Source organism: Equus przewalskii, chromosome 2, assembly GCF_037783145.1.
Source record: "Equus przewalskii isolate Varuska chromosome 2, EquPr2, whole genome shotgun sequence".
Classification (NCBI taxonomy): Eukaryota; Metazoa; Chordata; class Mammalia; order Perissodactyla; family Equidae; genus Equus; species Equus przewalskii.
The window spans coordinates 27,741,347-27,762,091 of NC_091832.1; the positions used below are offsets into that span (position 1 = coordinate 27,741,347).

Sequence of the window (20,745 nt, forward strand, 5' to 3'; positions counted from 1 at the left end):
TTTGAACCATCACCAGAATCAAACAATTTTAGAACATTTTCATCACTCCAGAAAGAAACTTCATACCCATTAGCAGTCACCCGCCGATTCTCCCATCCCCCAACCCTAGGCAACTACTAATCTGTCTTCTGTCTGAAGATTTACCTGTTTGTGGACATTTCATGTAAATAGAATCGTACAATATGTGGTGCCTTGTGTCTGGTTTTTTTCACGTAGTATAATCTTTTCAAGATTCATCCGTGTTGTAGCATGTATCAGTACTTCATTACCTTTTATTGCTGAATAATATTTCATTGTATGGATTTATTTTATTTAACATTCATCATTTTATTTAGTTATCATTATTTTATTTATCCGTTCATCTGTTCGTGGACACTGGAGTTGTTTCCATTTTTGGGCTATTTTTAATAATACTGTTACGAGCATTCCTGTACGAGTTTTTGTGTGGACATCTGTTTTCATTTCTCTTGGTTATATGGCTGGCAGTAGAATTGCTGCATTATGTGGTAACTCTATGTTTAAGCTTTTGAGGAACTGCTAGACTGTGTTCCAAAGCACCTACACTATTTTGCATTCTGTCAGTTTCTGGATTGTATTGTTCAAACCCTTTCTATTATAATCCAGTGAAATCTGTTTGTATCCTTTGAGTTAGGTTACCTGCCTCTTAGTGCCAAGGTAGCACATGCTTCCTATCCTTGATTTACAGGGGGACATAATTGCCCCAATCAAGGTAAACAGTGGGCCATGAAAGGTGAAAAATTAGCTGATAACACATTTCCCTCCCCCAGATTTTTTAGTTTGGTGGACATAACTTTAGGTACATTTTCTCCATTTCTATTTATGGGTACTTATGTTTGTACGGGGTTGGCACTGTAATAAATAAAAAGTGGAAAATGCGTAGTTCTTACTTGAAAGGCTGTTATGGTATATTTTTAAATTTTGCTCCAGAACCTCTTTTTGGAGTTCATTAGCTACATTTGTTACTCTGTGGCTCTAATAAAATTAAGACTATGATAAATTAGACTCTTCAGCACCGTAGTTTTCTTTGTATGGATTACTGTTTGGAGACTATAGGCTGTTTTGGTTACTCAGCCAGCCAGCTCTTTGATCACAAAAAGGATCTTTGCATGAGCTAAGCAGAAATTCACCCCCACTATTGGAAAATTACATTACTATCTGATCTTATGTAAATACTGTCATCTACAGGTGGGAAGGACAACGCATTTTATAGCAAGAGCCTATATTTTCTCATTTGTGAAATTATGGCAGATAAACTAGATTTTGCATTTTTCTTTTCTTTAGCCTTGCAGTTTTCAGTCAAAACACCATTTTCCATCATTAAAGTCAGCTCATTTTTCTCCCACCCCTTTCAGTGAGGTTATGTCATACATTTGTAATACAGTTTAATTCTTTTGTCATAGTTTATGTATCATCCTGGGATCCCTTGACCTCTTAGTTGGTTTACAGTATCCTTTATCATATAGAAGAAGGAATTTTCTTAGAAAAGATGAAAACATGGAAAAAAACCAGAGTAGTGTGAAGAATATTTTTTAAATTACTAGTAACCTGATAAGAATTGATCTTTATTTTTGGCATGTAAATAGTTTGAGTATGAAGACATTTCTGTTAAATAAATGAGTAGATGATAGTGATACTGCCAGACTGATTGATAATACAATTATCTGTCCGTTAAAATTTAAAACTAACTAATTGGTATCCAAGTTTGGATACTTTATCCTGTTAAACATTTTACCTTGAATCTGAAAAACACTTTTTTCATTAAAAAGAAAAAAAGAAAGAGCTCCATGTGAAAAACAAAGAATTCCATCTCTAACTCTAAAATAAAACAAGGATTAATTAAATAAATCTAAGCAAAACAAAATGAAACAGTTACCCTGTAATTTATTGGTTAATATTACCCTGCCATTTGAGTAGCTAGATGATTTAAAAAACAGATCACTACATTGTTTGTTTGTTTACTTTGCAGGTGAAAAAAGCCAAGATGCAAGAGTCAGGAGAGCAAACTTTAAGGTATATAAATTTGAATTTCTTTTTAATGATTTATTTATGATTTTTTTCATGTGCTGATTATTATGAGCATGATTTGGGTTGATTACCCTCTTGTTGGTTTTTGGCATCAGTCTTTACGTTTTAAAATTATTTGGTTTAAGATAAAAATTTCTCTTCAAAAGTTTGTCCTTGAAACACATAAGCCCTGATTTTTTTTCTTATTCATGTATTATTTATTTAACAGTATGTACTAAACTCATGTTGTCTATCAGATCCTGCGATATATGGAGGAGACACGATGGTGAATATTCTTCAGTCAGATGTACAGTATACAAAACAGGAAGAATAAGGAGAAATAAGGGAAATCCAAGAGATTTGGCATTAATTATCAAATGGATATGGGATGCCTTAGTCATTAGCTCCACTCCCCATATAGACTAGAGGCAGCTTTTTTGCACTTCATTCTCAGGCTTCCATAACACCATGGTTTTCAGTTTTCCATATCTCTTACTTCCTATCATTTGTCCACAGCCATATGCACCAGTAACTACATCACCTTTAACGTCTTAATTTCCAGAATCCTACTCTTTTACTACAACACACTACATTCCAGCTCATTTATTCTACTGCCACACTAGCCTTATGATGCCTTACTGTACACTTCCAATTAAATGATCTATCGTGTTTTCATTATCAACCTTTGACCCTTCCCTCAAAAAAGACTTCAATATCTTCCTTATGCTGCTTAAATTATAAGATCTATTACTTTAATGAGTCCTTACAGACATTCTTAACTTCCTCCCCTTTCCCTAGCGAAACCACAACCCTGGTTAAACCCAACTGTCCATCTGTTCATGCTTATTCTGAACACCTGAACTTTGTGAGAGAAAAACACAAAACTGTGCTGACTGGTCTCAGTTTCCATTCATGAGTACATCTCAAACAGGTGCTAAAACTCTCTTGGTGGTCCAGCCACTCTTCCTGGTGTGTTTTATTTCCCGGTCTCTAAAATCATCTGACTTCCCTCCTTCCCTCCCTCCCTCCCTGCCTTCCTCCTTGCCTCCTGCCTTCTCTCCATCCCCTCCCCTCCCCTCCACTTTATTCCCTTTCACTCAGCTGAGGATCTTGCTCCCTAATTCAAAGAGAAGTTAGAAACAATTAGATAGGAACTATCTCATTTGTCTATCACCGAATCTACCTAGTTGTCTTCTCTACAATATTTTTTTGCCACCCTATCCTCTGAAGTTAATTCACCTGCTCTTATCTAAGGCTGACCCCTCCAATTGTACTGTGAAACCTATCACCTTCATCTTTTCCTGCGGTTATCCCTTCTCTCTCCTTCAGCAGTTTCTTCATTATGATAAAGTACACATAACATAAAATTCATTATTTCAATCATTTTTAAGTAACGTTGAGTACATTCACATTGTTGTCCCACCATCACCAACATCCATCTCCAGAACTTTTTTTATCTTCCCAAACTGAAACTATATTCATTAAACAATAACTCTTCATTTTCACCTTCTCCCAGCTCCTGGCAACTACCATTCTACTTTCTGTCTCTATAATTTTGACTACTGTAAATACCTAATATTAGTGGAATCATACAGTATTTGTCTTTCTGTGACTGACTTGTTTCACTTAGCATAATGTCTTTAAGGTTCATCCATGTTGTAGCATGTGTCAGAATTGCCTTCTTTGTTAAGACTGAATAATATTCCATTGTATGTCTATACCACATTTTGTTTATCCATTCATTAGTTGATTGTGTTGATTATTCACAAGCATTCTGTTGAATGAGAATGAGGTATTCATGATGCTCACTTTTTGGAGTTTGGGTGTTTTTGCTCCTTGTTTTTGCAGAGGGTCATTTTATTTTAGAACTTTTTTTTCATCATGCACATATCATTAAGTAAAATTTTTGTTTATATAACTGTGAAAATAATTATATTTTGAGACTATATAATTTTTCTAGATATAATCATTTTAAGTATTTAACATAAAGTGCTAGAGTTAATTCACTGTCTTGGTCTTGTTGTTTCTACTTAATCTCTAGACACTCAGTTGAATATGTAGGGGGATTCTGCTATAACATAACAGTCCAGGACCATAGGATTTTAGGAACTGGTCCACTGTATTCCAGACCATACAAATATACCTTCTAAGATAAAATCTAGAAATAGTTGTTCAACAGTGGGTATAATAGTGAATCCCAGACGTATCCAGGTACATGTTGAAGACAAACCAATCATTGTAGTCAGAAATGTGTTCTTGTCCAATTTTATACCCTTTTCCTGGGAATCCTATTTAAGTAGGCATGAGATGGGGCCCATAAGTCTGTATTTTTACCAGTCTTCAGGTAATTATAATAATAGACCAGTTTGGGAAACATTCATATAACTACTCAGTATGATTTCTTACCCTTATCCTTCAATTCCCGTAGTCACATATTGGTTAGTACATTAAATGCTGTTCCAAAACTACAGGCATTTGAGTAACTAGATAAAAATAAACCTCATTTGGGGATTTAGCTTTAAAAATTAATTACAGCTGAGGAAAAATTGTTCAAACATTCAGAATATACCAGGAAAAAAAACCTTTATTGACATTATACTTGAATATTAGAGGTCTGTGCGGAAAAGATATGAGAGCTTTATGAATTTTAGTGCTGTGTATTTTTTATATAAATAACATTTCTTTCTAAAATTTTGCGTGTCGAAGCTATTCTTACATTTTGTTCGTTAGTCTTATCTTTCCAGATACGTGGAGCCTCTGGTACAGTGTCTTCCACGTCTCCCTAGAGGGTAGAACAGCAAAGCAGATTTCTTTCTAGGAAACGTGAATGTGGGAAGGATGCTTGGGCTGGGGAGAAGTTGTAATATAATATACTAGCTGTGGTTATGTTGTATTTACCCTGTTAGTCTCTGCTCCAAGTACTTTTCATTTATTAACTTATTAATCCCTATAACAACCCTATGCGGTAGGTTCTATTATTATTCCTCATTGACGGTTAAAGAAACTGGAACACAGAGTTCAGTGACTTGCCTAAAGTCATAAAGCTAGTTTTGGCAGATGGCATATGAACTCGAGCAGTCTGGCTCTAGAATCTCTACTCTTAATCACTATGCTATACTGATAGTTGAGGGAATAACTCGAGAGTAGACAGTAAGGTAGAAGCAAGAAGGAGGACATTGTGAGGGATGAAAGTTAGTATAATCCTCATTCCAGAATTTCAGTGAGAATCTTCCCAACATTGAAGTGTCTAATATAATGACATCCTCTCAGCTTACATGATTTACCTTTCACGATTTCTCTTAGTTTTCCTTATAAGTGAAAAAAGATGCTGCTCAGTCTTGGGTATTAAAAAAAATTTATTTTTTAATTAGGGGAGAAAAGAAATACAGTGGAACAAACCATTTTAAGTTTCAGAACCCTTTCTTGGAAGCAAGCATGTTTAATTTGAAAAAACTTCTCAAGTGATTATGAGAACCACTGTCTGAAATCAGGAATCTCCACACTTTCCTGTGGTACTTGGGAAACAAGGTGACAGAGCAGTTTTTAGGTGTTGTGGAGTTTTTCTTTAACCACATGGTCTTTAGAAAAATGTGACTTGCCTGTGACTTATCTGGAATTCCTGACTGATGTAAAAACTGAAGGGCTCTAGGGACATGAGAAAGAACAGTAGAATGCTGAGTGTACTAGACCTGGCCCCGGCTCTTCAGGTAGCTGCTAAAAAACAAGAATAAGGATATGATGAAGAAGACTTACCTTACCTCTTACTTGTATAGCCTAGGAGGAATTGGGTTTGATTTAATCACTTTTGGCACTGCAGCAGATCAGTCAGGGGCTAATATATTCATTCTGCTTCTCCCAGTCAAGTAAGCAACCCCGAAGTCAGTGATCAGAAACCTGAAACTTCAAGCCTTGCGTCAAACCTTACCATGTCAGAGGAAAGTAAGTACCATATTCTGTGCATGACGGAAGAGGCATTCATATAACCAGGTGATGCTATTCTTTTATAGTTGGTTTTCACTGATTGCCTTTTTTGTCCAGAATATCCAAAAGCCTTTCCTTTCCTTGTGTGTGTGTACTCATCCTTTTGCTCTCCTATAAGCTTTATTGACATACCAAGTAAGGAACAAAATCACATGAAATCTACTCACCCAAGGAGTCGCACTTGGTGATCTTCTTTTTGTTTTGAGGTTGGATGTTATAAAGGTAATACTCAAAATAAGAAAAGTTTGTGGACCAACCTCTGACTGCTGCTTGGGAGGGCTTGATGTTTTTCCACCTTTCTAATGATCAAATGATTCTACCTATCAATCTAGGCCAAAAAAGAAACGTAATCCCCTGGGAGCCCAGGATTGATACTGGGCCATGAGAGAGATCCAGCTCAATCAGATACAGCTTCCACTTACCAACCCTTACTCTCCTGTAGAAGAGTTATATTCATGCATTACACAAAAATTTGTAGAGCATTCTGGTTTTTTCTTGTGGAGATGTATGCTTTCTCTAACATGGCCACTTACTCCCCGCAGATTGCCTCCATAGGGTAAATAGTCCTCCCTGAAATGAAATAGTGTCCTTCCATGTTTTACCACACACTGTAAAAGAGTAAGTTTGTGTAGGACATTTTTTTAAAAGACATTTGTTCTTTCTTCTCTTAAGATGATTATGCTTAACCTTATGTACTTTGCATGTATTAAGAAATGGTATGACTTTTTAAAAAAAATGGTTTATCTTGCGTTATATATATTATTTCCTCAAAGGTACTATTCCAGTGGTTCTCAGACTTTAGTGTATCTGAGAATTATCTGGAGTGCTTGTCTATAATCTGGAAGTCCAGCCTCATCTTCAGAAATTATCATTCAGTAGATCTGATGTGGGTAGGGATCTGCATTTTTAAGAAGATAACTAGGGATTCTGATGCGTATGGGAAACTGTCCATTCTGTGAGAAACTAATCAATGAAGAATGTCTCCAGTTTTTTGAATAGCCAACTCATCTCCAAGAAAAAGCCCTGTTCTTTACATACTTAAGGGGCCAGGAAGTAAGTTGAGTCTTCTTGCTCCTTCCAAATCATTTCTCTTCCCTTTTTTCCTTCAAAAACTCTAGTTCCTTTAAAGTCTATATTTATGCCTCCCTCACCTTTCTTTCTACCTCAGACTGAACTCCTAGTCATTTTGCTCTTTAAAGACTGGGTCTTCTGTGTTTTCTTCTCCACCCAAACTCTTATTATTCTTAGTGATTTCGACATCCATGTAGATGACCTACCTATACAATACCCGTCATATCCCTCTTGTCCTCATGTTCCTTCTTACTCAGCATAGATTCTGTTTCTTTATTGTAATTACTCCCTTACAAATACTTTTAATAGGTTTGCCTCTTGCACTGTCCTTGCTAGACGCCAGTCCTAATTTAATCCAACTCTCTACTTTCTCTAAAGGTGCATTCAAACAGCTAAATATTGGCTAAATTATGTACCTAACTGAGTATTTACTCACAGGGCCTCAAGTGGATACCCAGTATGCTTGGAAATCCTTATACATTTCCTTAGTGAGGTTTACCTTTTAATATTTCACACCACTTCTTTTTTTTTCCCTCCTCCTCTTCTTACTCTTTTTTTTTTTTTATTGTGGTCATAATAGCTTATAACATAGTGAGATTTCAGTTGTGTATTATTGTTTGTCATACTCCATATAAGTATACCCCTTCACCCCTTCTGCCCACCCTCCATCCCCCTTCCCTCGGCAACCACTAATTTATTCTCTTTGTCCATAAGTTTGTTTATATTCCACATATGAGTGAAATCATATAGTGTTTGTCTTTCTCTGTCTGGCTTATTTTGCTTAAGGTGATGCCCTCAAGGTTCATCCATGTGGTTGTGAATCGGACAATTTCGTCTTTTTTTATTGCTTAATAGTATTCTATTGTATATATATACACCACATCTTCTTTATCCAGTTATCAGTCACTGGGCACTTAGGTTGCTTCCACGTCTTGGCTATTGTGAATAATGCTGCAATGAACATAGGGGTGCAGAAGCCTCTTTGAATTGTTGATTTCAGATTCTTTGGGTAAATACCGAGTAGTGGGATAGCTGAATCCTAAGGTATTTCTATTTTTAATTTTTTGAGAAATCTTCATTCTGTTTTCCACAGTGGCTGCACCAGTGTGCATTCCCACCAGCAGTGGATGAGGGTTTCCTTTTCTCCACAACCTCTCCAACATTTATTGTTTTTTGTCTTGGTAATTATAGCCATTCTAACAGGTGTAAGATGATATCTAAGTGTAGTTTTGATTTGCATTTCCTTGATGATTAGTGATGCTGAACATCTTTTCATGTGCCTCTTGGTCATCTGTATATCTTCTTTGGAAAAATGTCTGTTCGGATCTTCTGCCCACTCTTTGATTGGGTGGTTTGTTTTTTTGTAGTTCATTTGTGTGAGTTCTTTATATATTATGGAGATTAACCCCTTATCGGATATTTGATGTGCAAATATTTTCTCCCAGTCTGTGGGTTTTTTCATTTTGACCTTGGTTTCCTTTGCCTTCCAGAAGCTCTTGCGTCTGATGAAGTCCTACTTGTTTATTTTTTCTTTTGTTTCCCTTATCTGAGTAGACAAGGTATTTGAAAAGATCCTTTTAAGTCTGATGTCAAACAGTGTACTGCCTATATTCTCTTCCACAAGTTTTATGGTTTCAGGTCTTTCCTTCAAGTCTTTGGTCCATTTTGAGTCTATTTTTGTGCATGGGGAAAGATAATGGTCTACTTTCATTCTTTTGCATGTGGCTGTCCGGTGTTCCCAGCACCATTTATTGAAGAGGCTTTCCTTTCTCCATTGTGTATTCTTGTCTCCTTTGTCGAAGATTAGCTGTCCATAGATGTGTGGTTTTATTTCAGAGCTTTCAAATCTGTTCCATTGATCTGTCAGGTCACTTCTTTTCTTCTCAGAGCACCCATATTCACTCTCTTTTCCTTATTCTTAACTGATGACTCCTTCCCAAATAGCATCAGTCAGACAGGAAACTCCCATATCACCCTACCACCACCAAATCTCCAAACCTCCCTGTGTTTGTATCCATGTTTTCTTTCTTCATTGTTGTCAGAATGGAAATAGTATTCTTGCAACCGTCAAAGGTAAGGCCTTTTATTTGTCATTCATATCCTGTCCTTTCTCACCTTCCCTAAGGACTTTGGTACTATAGTTATCTTAACACCACTCCTGCATCACCACGTTCTTCTTCTCTTACTCTTTCCTGTCAGTGAAGAGACATGATCCAACTTCTACCATCTTAAAACACAAATAAAACCCTCCTTTGGCTCCACATCCCCCACTAATTATAGATCTTCTCTTTGTTCCGTGACCTTTTGGAACCTCTGGAAGAGTTGCCCTCACTTGGTTTCTCACCTCCCATTCACTCTTTAGCCCTCTCAGATTTACCTTCCTCTCACCAGTCTTCCAGTGAAATCACTTTTGTCAAGGTCAGTAACTGAAAGTACTAATTTTGGTGGACATTTCTCTCTCCTGATATCCTGTGTCTCACCATTTTTCCTCCTACTTTTCTCCTTTGCTGGCCCATGTTCCTCTATCTGAACTCTGAATGTTGGTGGTCCTCAGGATTTGTTTGTAGTCCACCATCTTTTCTCTTTCTGTATTCTCTCATCCATTATATTACTTTAAATATTTTATACGTTGTTAATGAATTTCAAATTTATATTTCCAGTCTGACTTCTCCCTGATTTCATTTGTGTATCCACTGCCTATTTGACATCCCTACTTAGATATCTAAAAAGGAAAGTCATACTTCAAATGTGTGAAAGCTTTTTATTCCCTTAGCCTCCATCAAACCTATTCTTTTCTCAAACTTCCCCATCTGAGGAAGTGATTTCACTATCCCTCCAATTGCTCAAGCTGAAAACCTAGAAATTACCATGTATTCCCCTGTTTTCCTCATTCCTCACATACAAATCCATCAGAATGTCTTATTAGTTTTACCTTTGGAATATATTTCAAGGTTTTGCCTCATCTCCACTGCTGCTACTCTAATGTAATAACAGATTTAATGTAATGTAAGATTATATAATAACTTGACTTTTTATAATCCTTTCATGGTTCCCAAGTACTGCAAAGATCAAGACTCATTTATTCTTTAGAGAAGTAAAGATTGGCCTGAATCTCCCAGGATGTTTTGTCATTCTCTTCTAGAATTAAATTAAATCAGAGGAGGAGAAGGGTGAGAAGGATTTGGGTTTTTGAAAGTACTTGTCAGCAGAGAAGAAACTGTCATGCAGAATTCAAATGAACATTCTGTGTGATGAATGCTAAGAACTTTGGATCTAGTTGAGATCTCCTTCATTTTTGTCAAAATGATTATGGATGAATGTGATCTACAAATTTCCAGCAATTATTTTCAGAGACTTTGAACAATGACAATGGATAAGATCTTCTATAATAGACTCACAGATGTCAGTTTGTCTTACTGTTGGGCATGAATTGGCCCCTCATCTGCTCTTGACCAGAGTTCCATTTTTGGGTCAGACACTCAGGAAACCCAGCTAGACATAAAGTTAGTTGGTTTACCCTTAGTTTCTGTTCACACTAGAGCAACCTTCTTTATAGATGTTGAAGGAAGTTCTTGAACAGTTCAGGAGTCTGGTACAAGTTCTTTATGATATAACTCTGTCTACAACATGGACTGAAATAGTGCCTGATGAATAGGATTCTGTCAGTTGTCAAACTTGAGTTGAATATTTACAGCATTTATCCCAGATGAAGTCCTGAGGGTCAAGCCTTCACAGCAGCTATTCTAGATGAGATCATTGGGGTCAAGAGGACACTAGCTGTGAAAGCCTCTTTACTTGGTGGCTCATCAGAGCATCACATCAGTTCCTCAGTTCTGTCTCTGCGTTGCCAAACATAAAGCCTTTACTACAAAGTTGAAGAAAGAGTAGTATAGAGGTATACTTGCACCATTTCTGCTGCTGATTATATACAGTATTAGCAATAGTTTTCTAATAAAATTGGATACCTTCCCCAAATCTGTCTTCCTGCAAGTCATTCTTAACGGCTTTTTACTCAGAATAGAGTAAGCACCCACAGAATGAATGAGCTGAAGAAATATGATATGGTTTCCTAAACATGGATCTTGCTTTTTTAAGTTTGCCTATGAGCACAGCTGAGAGCTTAGGAGGTTGCTTCATCTGTGGTTTTAGATCAGTGATGAGTGAAGATAGAGATCGGTTGATACTAATCTTCAGCTCTTTTCCATACCCCCACATTCTAGCTTTTTCTATCTCTAAACCTGTTATTAGAAGAGTGAGGTATTTTCTCTTACATAGTCTTTCTAAATTTTTGATGTCCAAGCTATATTCTGTTACTTAGTTTGAAAGATCATACAATGAGATATGCAGTTTTCTCATTTCATTTTTGAAATGTTGTAACTTTTTTACCTGGTGATATCTTTCTTTCAGTTATGACATGCACCGATTACATCCCTCGCTCATCCAATGATTATACCTCACAAATGTATTCTGCAAAGTAAGTTGAATAATTATTTCAAAAATCTATATGCTTTTTCTCTAGGTTCGTTGCAAAATTTAACTTAATATTTAACTTATTAAGTTCACGTTTAACTTATTTCTACCTTTCTTGTTCTCTCTGTCCCTACTTCAGTGTTTTTATTCCCTCTGAATGTAAACTATGTAATGTAACATCCTTTTAAAAAGTAGATGGTTGCCTGGAATAGATCACTGTTACGTAGGAGCTTGCTTTAAATGAATAGGCACTAAAAATGAAAAATGCTTTTAGTGATCAAAGTGTATCACTGATTGACGTCTGATCATTCTGTCTTTCCTCTATCTTGATAGACAGATCAATAAAAACAGCTCAAGCTAGCTTCAGACTGGGAGTTCTCAGCCTAATCTGTGTTCAGTTTCTTGTTTTAGGAATGTCCTCAAAGTAGAATGGGGCTTGAAGTTAGAGAGGTTTAAAGGGTTGAAGTCACTAAGAGGCAACATTTTGGGCCTTTGTGGGGTAAGATCAGCATTTAAGATCCACCAAATTAATCACCCATCTCCAAGGTGAGTAGGTACAGAACAGTGTGTTTGCAAAGCTACCGGTTGTATATTGATAAAGAGTGAGCCTACACATACATGGATACATACAAGTTTGCTTATTAAATGAGGATATATTCTTATGCGCTTACATATGGAGGATACATAAAATTGGTAGGGCCAGCCCTGTGGCGCAGTGGTTAAGTTCGCACGTTCCACCTCTTGGCGGCCCAGGGTTCGTCAGTTCGGATCCCGGTGCAGACATGGCACCACTTGGCAAAAGCCATGCTGTGGTAGGCATCCCATGTGTAAAGGAGAGGCAAATGGGCACGGATGTTAGCTCAGGGCCAGTCTTCCTCAGCAAAAAGAGGAGGATTGGCAGTAGTTAGCTCAGGGCTAATCTTCCTCAAAAAAAAAAAAGAAAAAAAAGAAAAGAAAATTGGTAACAGAGGTGAGTGATTCCTATGGGCCTGTTATAAAAAGAAAACTGACATTTTTTTTCTTTTTTGTGCCCATGTGTACCCTTTGAATTTTGCATCAGTTAAAAAGTAAACTAATTAAAAAGTCAACTCAGTGAGTTCTCCAAATTCTAATCTGGTATTAACACTAATAGTGTCCTTGGGCCAGTCATTTTCATGTGGACATTTGAAGTCACTAAGATTTTAAATCGTTCCCATAAGAATTGATTAACAGCTACAGCCTGAGCTATTTCCTGGTCTCGTATCTGGCTAAGAAGAATAGAAATTTTCAAATTCAGTCTCTTGGCATCTACTGAGATGTGAATATGTTGCATATTCCAAATTCATTCATTCATTCAAAAAATATTTGCATACCTGCTGCATTCAGGACTTGTTATTAGCTATGCCTTCATCTTAATTCAGACCGCCTTACCACTTATCTGAACCATTGTAATATAACTTTTTAAACTGGATCTCTATTTCCAGTTTCTCCACCTTCTAATCCATTTTACATAGCAAGTCAAATTAACCTTTATTAAAGAATAGCTCTGATCTTGTCACTCTTTGCTCAGCCATTTCAGTGACTCCAAATTGTTTCAGTTTATCTGAACTCTTTTAGTATATTCAAGGTCTTTGCTATCTTTCTTTCTCTTGCTACTTCCCTTCCCTTTATATACTTCCCTTAATATAATCTATGTTCCTTGCAAGCTGAAGCCCTTGCTTTCCTACCTTTGTACTTTTGCTAGAGTTTTTCTCTTTTCTTAGGACACCCTTTCCCATTTCAGCACATCTTATCTGCTCAGCTCACATACCACTTCTTTATAGCCTTCCTTCATTTTCCTCTCCCCCAAAGCTGAAAAAAATTTTCCCCTTCTGAAACACCTCTTCACCTCAGTATTTTATTGTTATGACTTGTATGGTACATTTAGCACTTTCTTGCATTGTAAGTACAGCATAACTCACCAAATAAAATAGCTAGTAGTGAAAATTCAGTGCATAAAATGTGGGACCATCTTATTGCATGAATGTAAAGACCAGATCATCTGTCTAGTCTAAAGTCCCAGAAGTTTCACTGAGGAATTCAAATCCCTAGTTAAACCTGATGTCGTTGGCACCAACCAGTGACTGTATACTCGCCTAAATATCAGTGGGGAGATTCTGAGTCCCGTCTGAGACTTCCCAGATTTTATTAGTTACCTTGCTCCTGTTTTGTACGCTTGATCTGGGGACATTGGGGCCTACCCCTACTCCCCGTTTTCTAACGTGGTTGCTTGCCTTTTCTCGACCAGCCTCACTCTCTTTTCCAAGTCCTGCTCTTCCTCTCAGAACTTTAGTTTGGTCCAGATGGTTGGGTGGAGAACGAGAGCCAATTGCAATTCATGTTTTATCCGGCTTTCTGTTATTTTAGGGTTTTATTCTGTATGTAGACATAAGGACATAAAAAGTTTGATCCATCCTTGTATCTCACATAGGCCCTTGCAAGTAGCACACCACAAATGTTTGTAGCATAGTATTTGGACCTTGGGAGGATATTTGGAAACTATTAAATTTTCCGTAAAATTGTTTCTTAGGTAGGTGATAGTAGAACCAGGAAAGGAAAAATTAGTTCTCCTTTCTGACCATAGTAAGAGACGTTTTATGTGGAAAGTTAGTCTCCTCATTGCTGAGTCATTGCTTTTAGTGGTGTTAGCTATTTCATGTATTTTTCATTGCTAAAATACATCACACATGTACGTTTTTGTTTTCTTGAACTTTTCTAGACCTTATGCACATATCCTCTCAGTTCCTGTTTCGGAAACTGCTTACCCTGGACAGACTCAGTACCAGACGTTACAGCAGTCTCAACCTTATGCTGTCTACCCTCAGGCAACCCAAACGTATGGACTACCTCCTTTTGGTAAGACATCCTATTATAAGCAGTTTCTAAGAATGTTGATTTTATCCGCCAGAAACTTCCATCTTTCCCCAAAAAGCAAGCATGGCTCATCAGGAAGCTGAGAGATGGGTCATTCTTTGCAGAGCACTTACTCAGTTACAGGTGTGATAGAAGTTGGGTATGCAACTTTCCAATAGTATATTTGATGCATGTAATATAAAAATCATAACTTTTCAATACTTGTTTGTTTATCTACTAAAATTCACCTATTTCCAAGATACTGAGTATTGACTGTAAAGCTTGCAATCTTTAAGTGTTTAGAAAACTCTTTGAGGAGTTCCTATTGATTTGACTTAGGTTCTATAAAACTTGGTGCCATGGTTAGGTAAGCATAATAAATACATTTTGAGGTAGTCAATTTCTTGCTAAAATCAGGTAATCTAAATATCCAGGTAGACTGTATCTTAGAGTTTACTCTCTTTTTGGGGTGGGGGTCAGTTTCTCTCTCTCCTTCCTCCCCGTTGCCCCAAATTGATGAACTGTTGCTCTCCTGAACCAAAAAGTCATCTTGGAATGGGGGAAATCTCCAGTTTTGTATGACCTTATCATGTGCGTAGAGAGTTTTGTTCTTTGGTTTTAGATATCCTGGACATGAACTATAAATTAGAAAGATTTACTAGAAGTCAGTTTGAGATTCTTTTGGGCACATAATATCTATGCTGGTTTTTCTCTCTGTTAATTGATAGATACATGTGGTGGGCTTTATTGCCCCCTCCCTAGAACTGGTGTCAGAAAATTGAGAGAATGCTGTATTACCTTGAAATATGCAATGTGTTAATAAAATTATGTCTCTGTGGGCTTTACTGAAACTAGCTGGGAATTAGAAAAATCTTCTAAACAGATTGCCAGAGATTCTGGATGTATTAGCGTTGCCTGCTTTCGGCTACATTCCTGCTTTTCCCTTGCTCATTGGCTAGTCTTTTATGATAGTGATAGCTTTCTTTTAGGATTTTAGCATTCTTTGGCTCCTGATAACTAATAGAAACAAAAATTGGGGGTTATGTTTAATGATAGTGGTAGTTGATAACTTCACGAGAGACGAGAAACAGAAATGCTCATGTTTCCTGTTTGTATGTCCATGCCTTCATGCCTGTCATTATCAGCCAGTGTACTAAAATCTTTCTGTGGTGTGTTTAACTAGCCAAGACTCAGCAGTCCTTTTGGAAGCAGAAATCTCCATTTGTGTTTATTTCTTTTTGTGTACATTAAAACTAATTTTTCAACAGCTGGCTAGTAATAGGCTAGCAAGTATACAGTAAGTATTTTCATATTGGTTTTTTTACCCTCTGTTTTGATTTAAATTCATTATTAGCAAGCCCAAAGCCCTTTATGACTTTGTTGAACAGTTGATCATACCTGCTGTTTAGTGTTAAATAAAACTCCTATTATACCTCTGAACTCAGATTATGGAATACCTAACATAGTGCCTTGTGCATATAGGTCCTAGGTATTATGCATTTCCCTTGTATTAAAGAAAGAAGAAATATTCTGTAAAACAGATAGATCCTTGTTAAAAACCTGAAGGAAACTGTTTATATTGTGAAGAAATATTGATAATAATGGGCTCTTTTTAGTAATCTGTTTTTGTTTAGTATTTAGGGGTGAAGGAGACTTGTTTCATTAATTCTTCTGTCAGTAATTGAGAGAGATGATCATTAGCTTAATTTGACTTTAAGTAATAGGAGACTTATAGAGAGAGATTTAGGTTGAGGTGATGTGAATGACAGATATGGCATATTCTCAGAATTTATAAAGGAAATTATAAAGAGATTTTTGTAATACTTGTTTAAAGTGACTATTTTTAAAAGACATTTTCTTATGTTTTAACATGTGCCTTTTTTCTTTTTAATGTGTCTCTCTAATAGAAAACACTTCATTTCTTTCTTCTTGTGAAGATTTTGGTAATCTTAGTGCCTATTAGCACTAAAACTAGATTAGTTAGTGTGTTATTTTATTTCAGATGTAAACAAGGCTACAGAAAATTTCATTATAATAATACTATCTAATATTTATTGAGTGTTTACTATACCAAACAGTATGCTAAGAATAAGTACTTCACACTTTACTGTATTGTCTTATTACTTAATTCTCAAAGCAGTCCTAAGAAGTAAGTCATAGCATTATCCTTTTTAATAGATGAGGAAACAGGTTTAGAAGGATTAAGTGACCAGCCTGAGGTCATACACTTAGTAAATGCCTGGGATTAGATTGAACCCAGATCTGTTTAATTCCAGAAATAGTCATAAGTTTAGGTCTGTATGAAAAGATAGTTTCAGAATTGGTTTGAAATTTAAAAGTTTCCTCCTCTTGAAGAAAGGAGAAAAGACTGGAGGAAATCTAGGAAGCCTATATTATGAGTACTCTTTAACAGTACAGGAATAGTGGTCATATTCTTTTCAGAGCTGTATAGAAATGTGGTGGAATGCCAGAAAGAGGATTAGAGGATTAACTTCCAGTGATCTGAATGAATATGTGTGAGGAAAACGGTACCCATTTATTTTTAGGGACTCATAAAAGATTGCCTTAGCTGCCACTGTTCTTCTTTTAGAAGAACTTTAATGTTAGACAGAGATTTGACAATATATATTAAGAGCTTTAAGGATGTTCATGCCATTTCCCTCAGTAACTTCATTTCTAGGAATTTGTCCTGTGGAACTAATAGAGATACTCACAAACACTTACTAACCAAGATACTCATCACAGCATTATTTATAACAGCAAAAGATTGGAAACAATCTGCATATTGAATCAAAAGGTATGTGTTAAATTGCACTGTATCCATAGGATAGGAAACTTCGTAACCATTATAAATCATGTTCATAAAGAATATTTATCTTAAGAAAACAGTTTATTATTTACTGAAAAAAGCAGTATATAAACTGAAAACACAATACACTAAGTATTTTTTAAAAATGCATGCATAGAGAATAATTTCGAAGAAAAAGTGTGAATGTTAAGACTATAGGCACTACAAATTTGATCTCAGGTACCATGGAACCGTGCAAAGCAAGGACACAGTTCCAATATTCACAGGTTTCAGTTAATACAATCCCGTGCAAAAGCAAGAATGTCCTGTATTTTTTTTCTGTGTGGTGAGACTACACGATTTTTTTCTTTACATTTTCTGTATTTTCCTAATTTTCTATAATATACATCTGCTTATTTTATAATTAGGAAAAGTAGTCAGGTTAAATTACTTAGAATTTATAATAGCTCATCCCAGTGACCTACTGAATCAACAAGCCAAGATATTCTTTCATGTGTTTTTCCCTAGCGTTGACATGTGCTTAAGTTACTAACCAAACTAATCTTCTCTAAAGATCCACTACTCTGATATGTATTACTATAAACTGAACTACTCAGATTAGTTTGGTTAGTGACTAACCAATAGTGAAGTATTTGTGCTGAGAAGCTTGGGTAGTTTGTGATAAGACCCCAGTATGGGGCAGCAGGGGGATAGCACTCAGAGACAGACTTTGCCATTGTTAGACCAACTGTTGCTCCACATCAGGCTCCTGGTGCTTAGAATGAGTTAAGAAGCTTTGTAGTTACAGGCATTGAGCAGTGAGCTAGGAGTCAGGGAAATCAGTATTTGGTTTCATCTTTGCTGTGGGCAATAGTGCTCTATAGCCAAACCATTTGGTCATGTTACCTATTACTTGAATTCTGGGAAGGATGCTTTTAAAGGAAGATATTTACGTGCTTAAAGAGCAGGGCTCCGGTGATGCTGGAGGGAGTGTCCATACTGTCTTTGATTCCTCTATTCTTCATGAAATAATTATGTATTAAATAACTTTTTCGTGTTTCTGGCCAAAAACATTCAAAAGTAGCTATTCCTCTACTATCTTGGACATTTTGCCCTAAGTTTTTACCTTACAAGGAGGACTAGTTCATAGACATTTTACGTTTTGAAACTTTAAGAAAATATGCTAAATAATGAGACTAGCAAAGCATTCTCAGTTAATACTATTCTTATTAATAAAATCGTATTTCAGTACAGTATAGTAATAAACATGTTCACAAATCAAACAACTCAGATTCAGAATCTTTTTAGAAAAAAATCACATTGATTACAGTAAATGTGAAAGTTATTGTGACATTGAAATGGCAATTTGTTTACTAAAAAATTTGATACTCAGCTACCAAGAATCATGGCACTCATATTCAAATTTCACTTCCTAGATGTTTAAAAAATAAGATTCTCAAATATTTTTATTGTTTAAAATCAGTTATAGCAAGGACTTTAGCTGTGGCTGACCTGGACAAGACTTTTTTAAATGATCATGAAGTAAGGGGCGGGGACAACCCTCCTAATTCGTGCTAGAGATGTTGATATCCCTCACTCTCCTCAAATAAGTTATTTCATGTGTTTAACAGGTTAGAAAAGAATATGACTTGGTTTTTTTATGCTTTAAGAATTTGGGGCAAGGCAGTTACCATATCCTATTGTCAACTTTTTAAGATTTTCACATCTCCCTTTACTATTCTTATATTTACTTATCAACAAATTTTACAGATCTGATTTGTGCTAAGATGTGTCAGTGCCCTGGTGAAGCAAAGATCCTTATTATCAAAGCTTTATATTTTTATAAAATCCTTGTCAGATTAGGAGTAGATGAAATGGGTTAATGTTGAATTTGAAGCTGTGCAGACCTTGGTATTAGTTACTTACTTGGAATGTGTTTGATTGATGAACCTTCTTGGATGTAATCATCAGCTACACTGATCCAGCAACAATAGCTATTCAGCACACAGTGAACAACTAGGCAGTGAGGCTTTTTATAAATGGACTTTTGCATAGCCAAAATTATCACAAAAACTGTTCACTCATAAAGGACCTCCTTAGGCTTTCATGTAGAAGCGAAGCTTTGTTTATGGTCTCCTAGTTTACTGCAAATGAAAAGGGAGATACACCCAGAGACAAGAGACTGTCAAGAAGTGGCAGATCACAGAGAAAAGACAAAGTGATAGGAACCTAAAAATCATAGAACTATATCTGAATTCTAATTGGTAGTAAGCAATGTCTTCACATACCACAGTAGCCTCTGGGGCGGAGGGGGGCGGGGGAGCTCTGTATGTATATAGCACAGCACAACATTGATGTTGGAACAATAATTCTGGGAAATCTAAAGGTATTTTCACTATGTTCCTCCTTGCCTAAGAACTCAGGAAGGGATATAAATATATCACTCAGGAGCATTGTGATAAAAATACAGTAAAAGTGAATATCTATGTCATGATGTCTGTGAGTATGAGATAGATTTATATGTTCTGTCATGGAAAGATCTCTCTCGGAGGTATTATGTGGAAAAGCAAATTATGAACAGTACCTACAAATCCCGTTTTTATTAAAAAGAAGGAAAAAAAGATTAGTAAATTCATAGAAGAAATGTGAGTGACTCTTCTGCAAACTGTTAACAATGGTCCAGTCTGGATTATGGGATTATATGTGACTTTATTTTTTCTAAGTTACATATTTCTATAATGTTTTTAATTTATAAAAATAAGCAGGTATGTCTTTCCTAATCAGAAGAAATAAAGGTAACAAAATAACCAGCTTAAGGAGGCAGAGAAGTATTTAATAGATTTTAGAAAAATTTGGTGCTTATTTAATGGGTAAGTGAATTTTAAACTTATGTGGAATGTCTTCCACCTTGACAGTGTGGATAAATGATTTATCACTGTACATGAACATCAAGCACTCTTTACAGCAAGTACTCCGGTTGGGTGTCAATAGCTCTTTTTCTGAGCCCTGGTTGATTTCCTCCAACCATGTAAATGAACTTATGTACATATCACTATTGGGGTTTTAACAAGATTTTTGTTCCTGTGGCCCCATTCCCCAATTCTTTGATATTGTATTTGCTTGTGGTATATTATGAGTGGGAGAATCAATTTTCTCTTACAAGCAAATTTATTTTTGTTTTAAGATTTAGATTTTAAACCTACTGGCTGATATTTGAAAGCATAACCATGCTCCTCAGTTCCAGTGTATTGTTTGTAATTGGTCCAATTTATCTGATTCAGGTGCATTGTGGCCAGGTATGAAACCTGAAAGTGGTTTAATTCAGACTCCATCTCCAAGTCAACACAGTGTTCTTACCTGCACTACAGGGTTAACCACAAGCCAGCCAAGCCCAGCACATTATTCTTATCCCATTCAAGGTAAATAGGCATGGTTGTGTGTGTTTTTTATTATTATTGTTTTTTGTTTTTAATCTATCTGTATCTCCAAACAAATTGGGTAATACAGGAGCTCTGTCTTCTGAAATAGAAGGGTGTGAT

General features: G+C 36.1%; 1 protein-coding gene across 17 annotated transcripts in view; it reads left to right on the plus strand.

Annotated features, from left to right (window-relative positions):
* EYA3 (EYA transcriptional coactivator and phosphatase 3) overlaps positions 1-20,745 on the plus strand; it is a 100,018-nt gene that overhangs the window by 37,304 nt on the left and 41,969 nt on the right. For 6 of the 17 annotated variants that reach the window (XM_070610553.1, XM_008537748.2, XM_070610549.1 and 3 more), the window contains 4 exons: positions 1,988-2,031; positions 5,885-5,964; positions 11,485-11,551; positions 14,285-14,421. In XM_070610553.1, the coding sequence (XP_070466654.1) occupies positions 1,988-2,031; positions 5,885-5,964; positions 11,485-11,551; positions 14,285-14,421 (328 nt within the window). Of the gene's footprint in view, positions 1-1,987; positions 2,032-5,884; positions 5,965-11,484; positions 11,552-14,284; positions 14,422-20,487; positions 20,626-20,745 lie in introns of all 17 variants that reach the window. The other 11 variants (XM_070610542.1, XM_070610545.1, XM_070610543.1 and 8 more) reach the window with 5 other exon arrangements.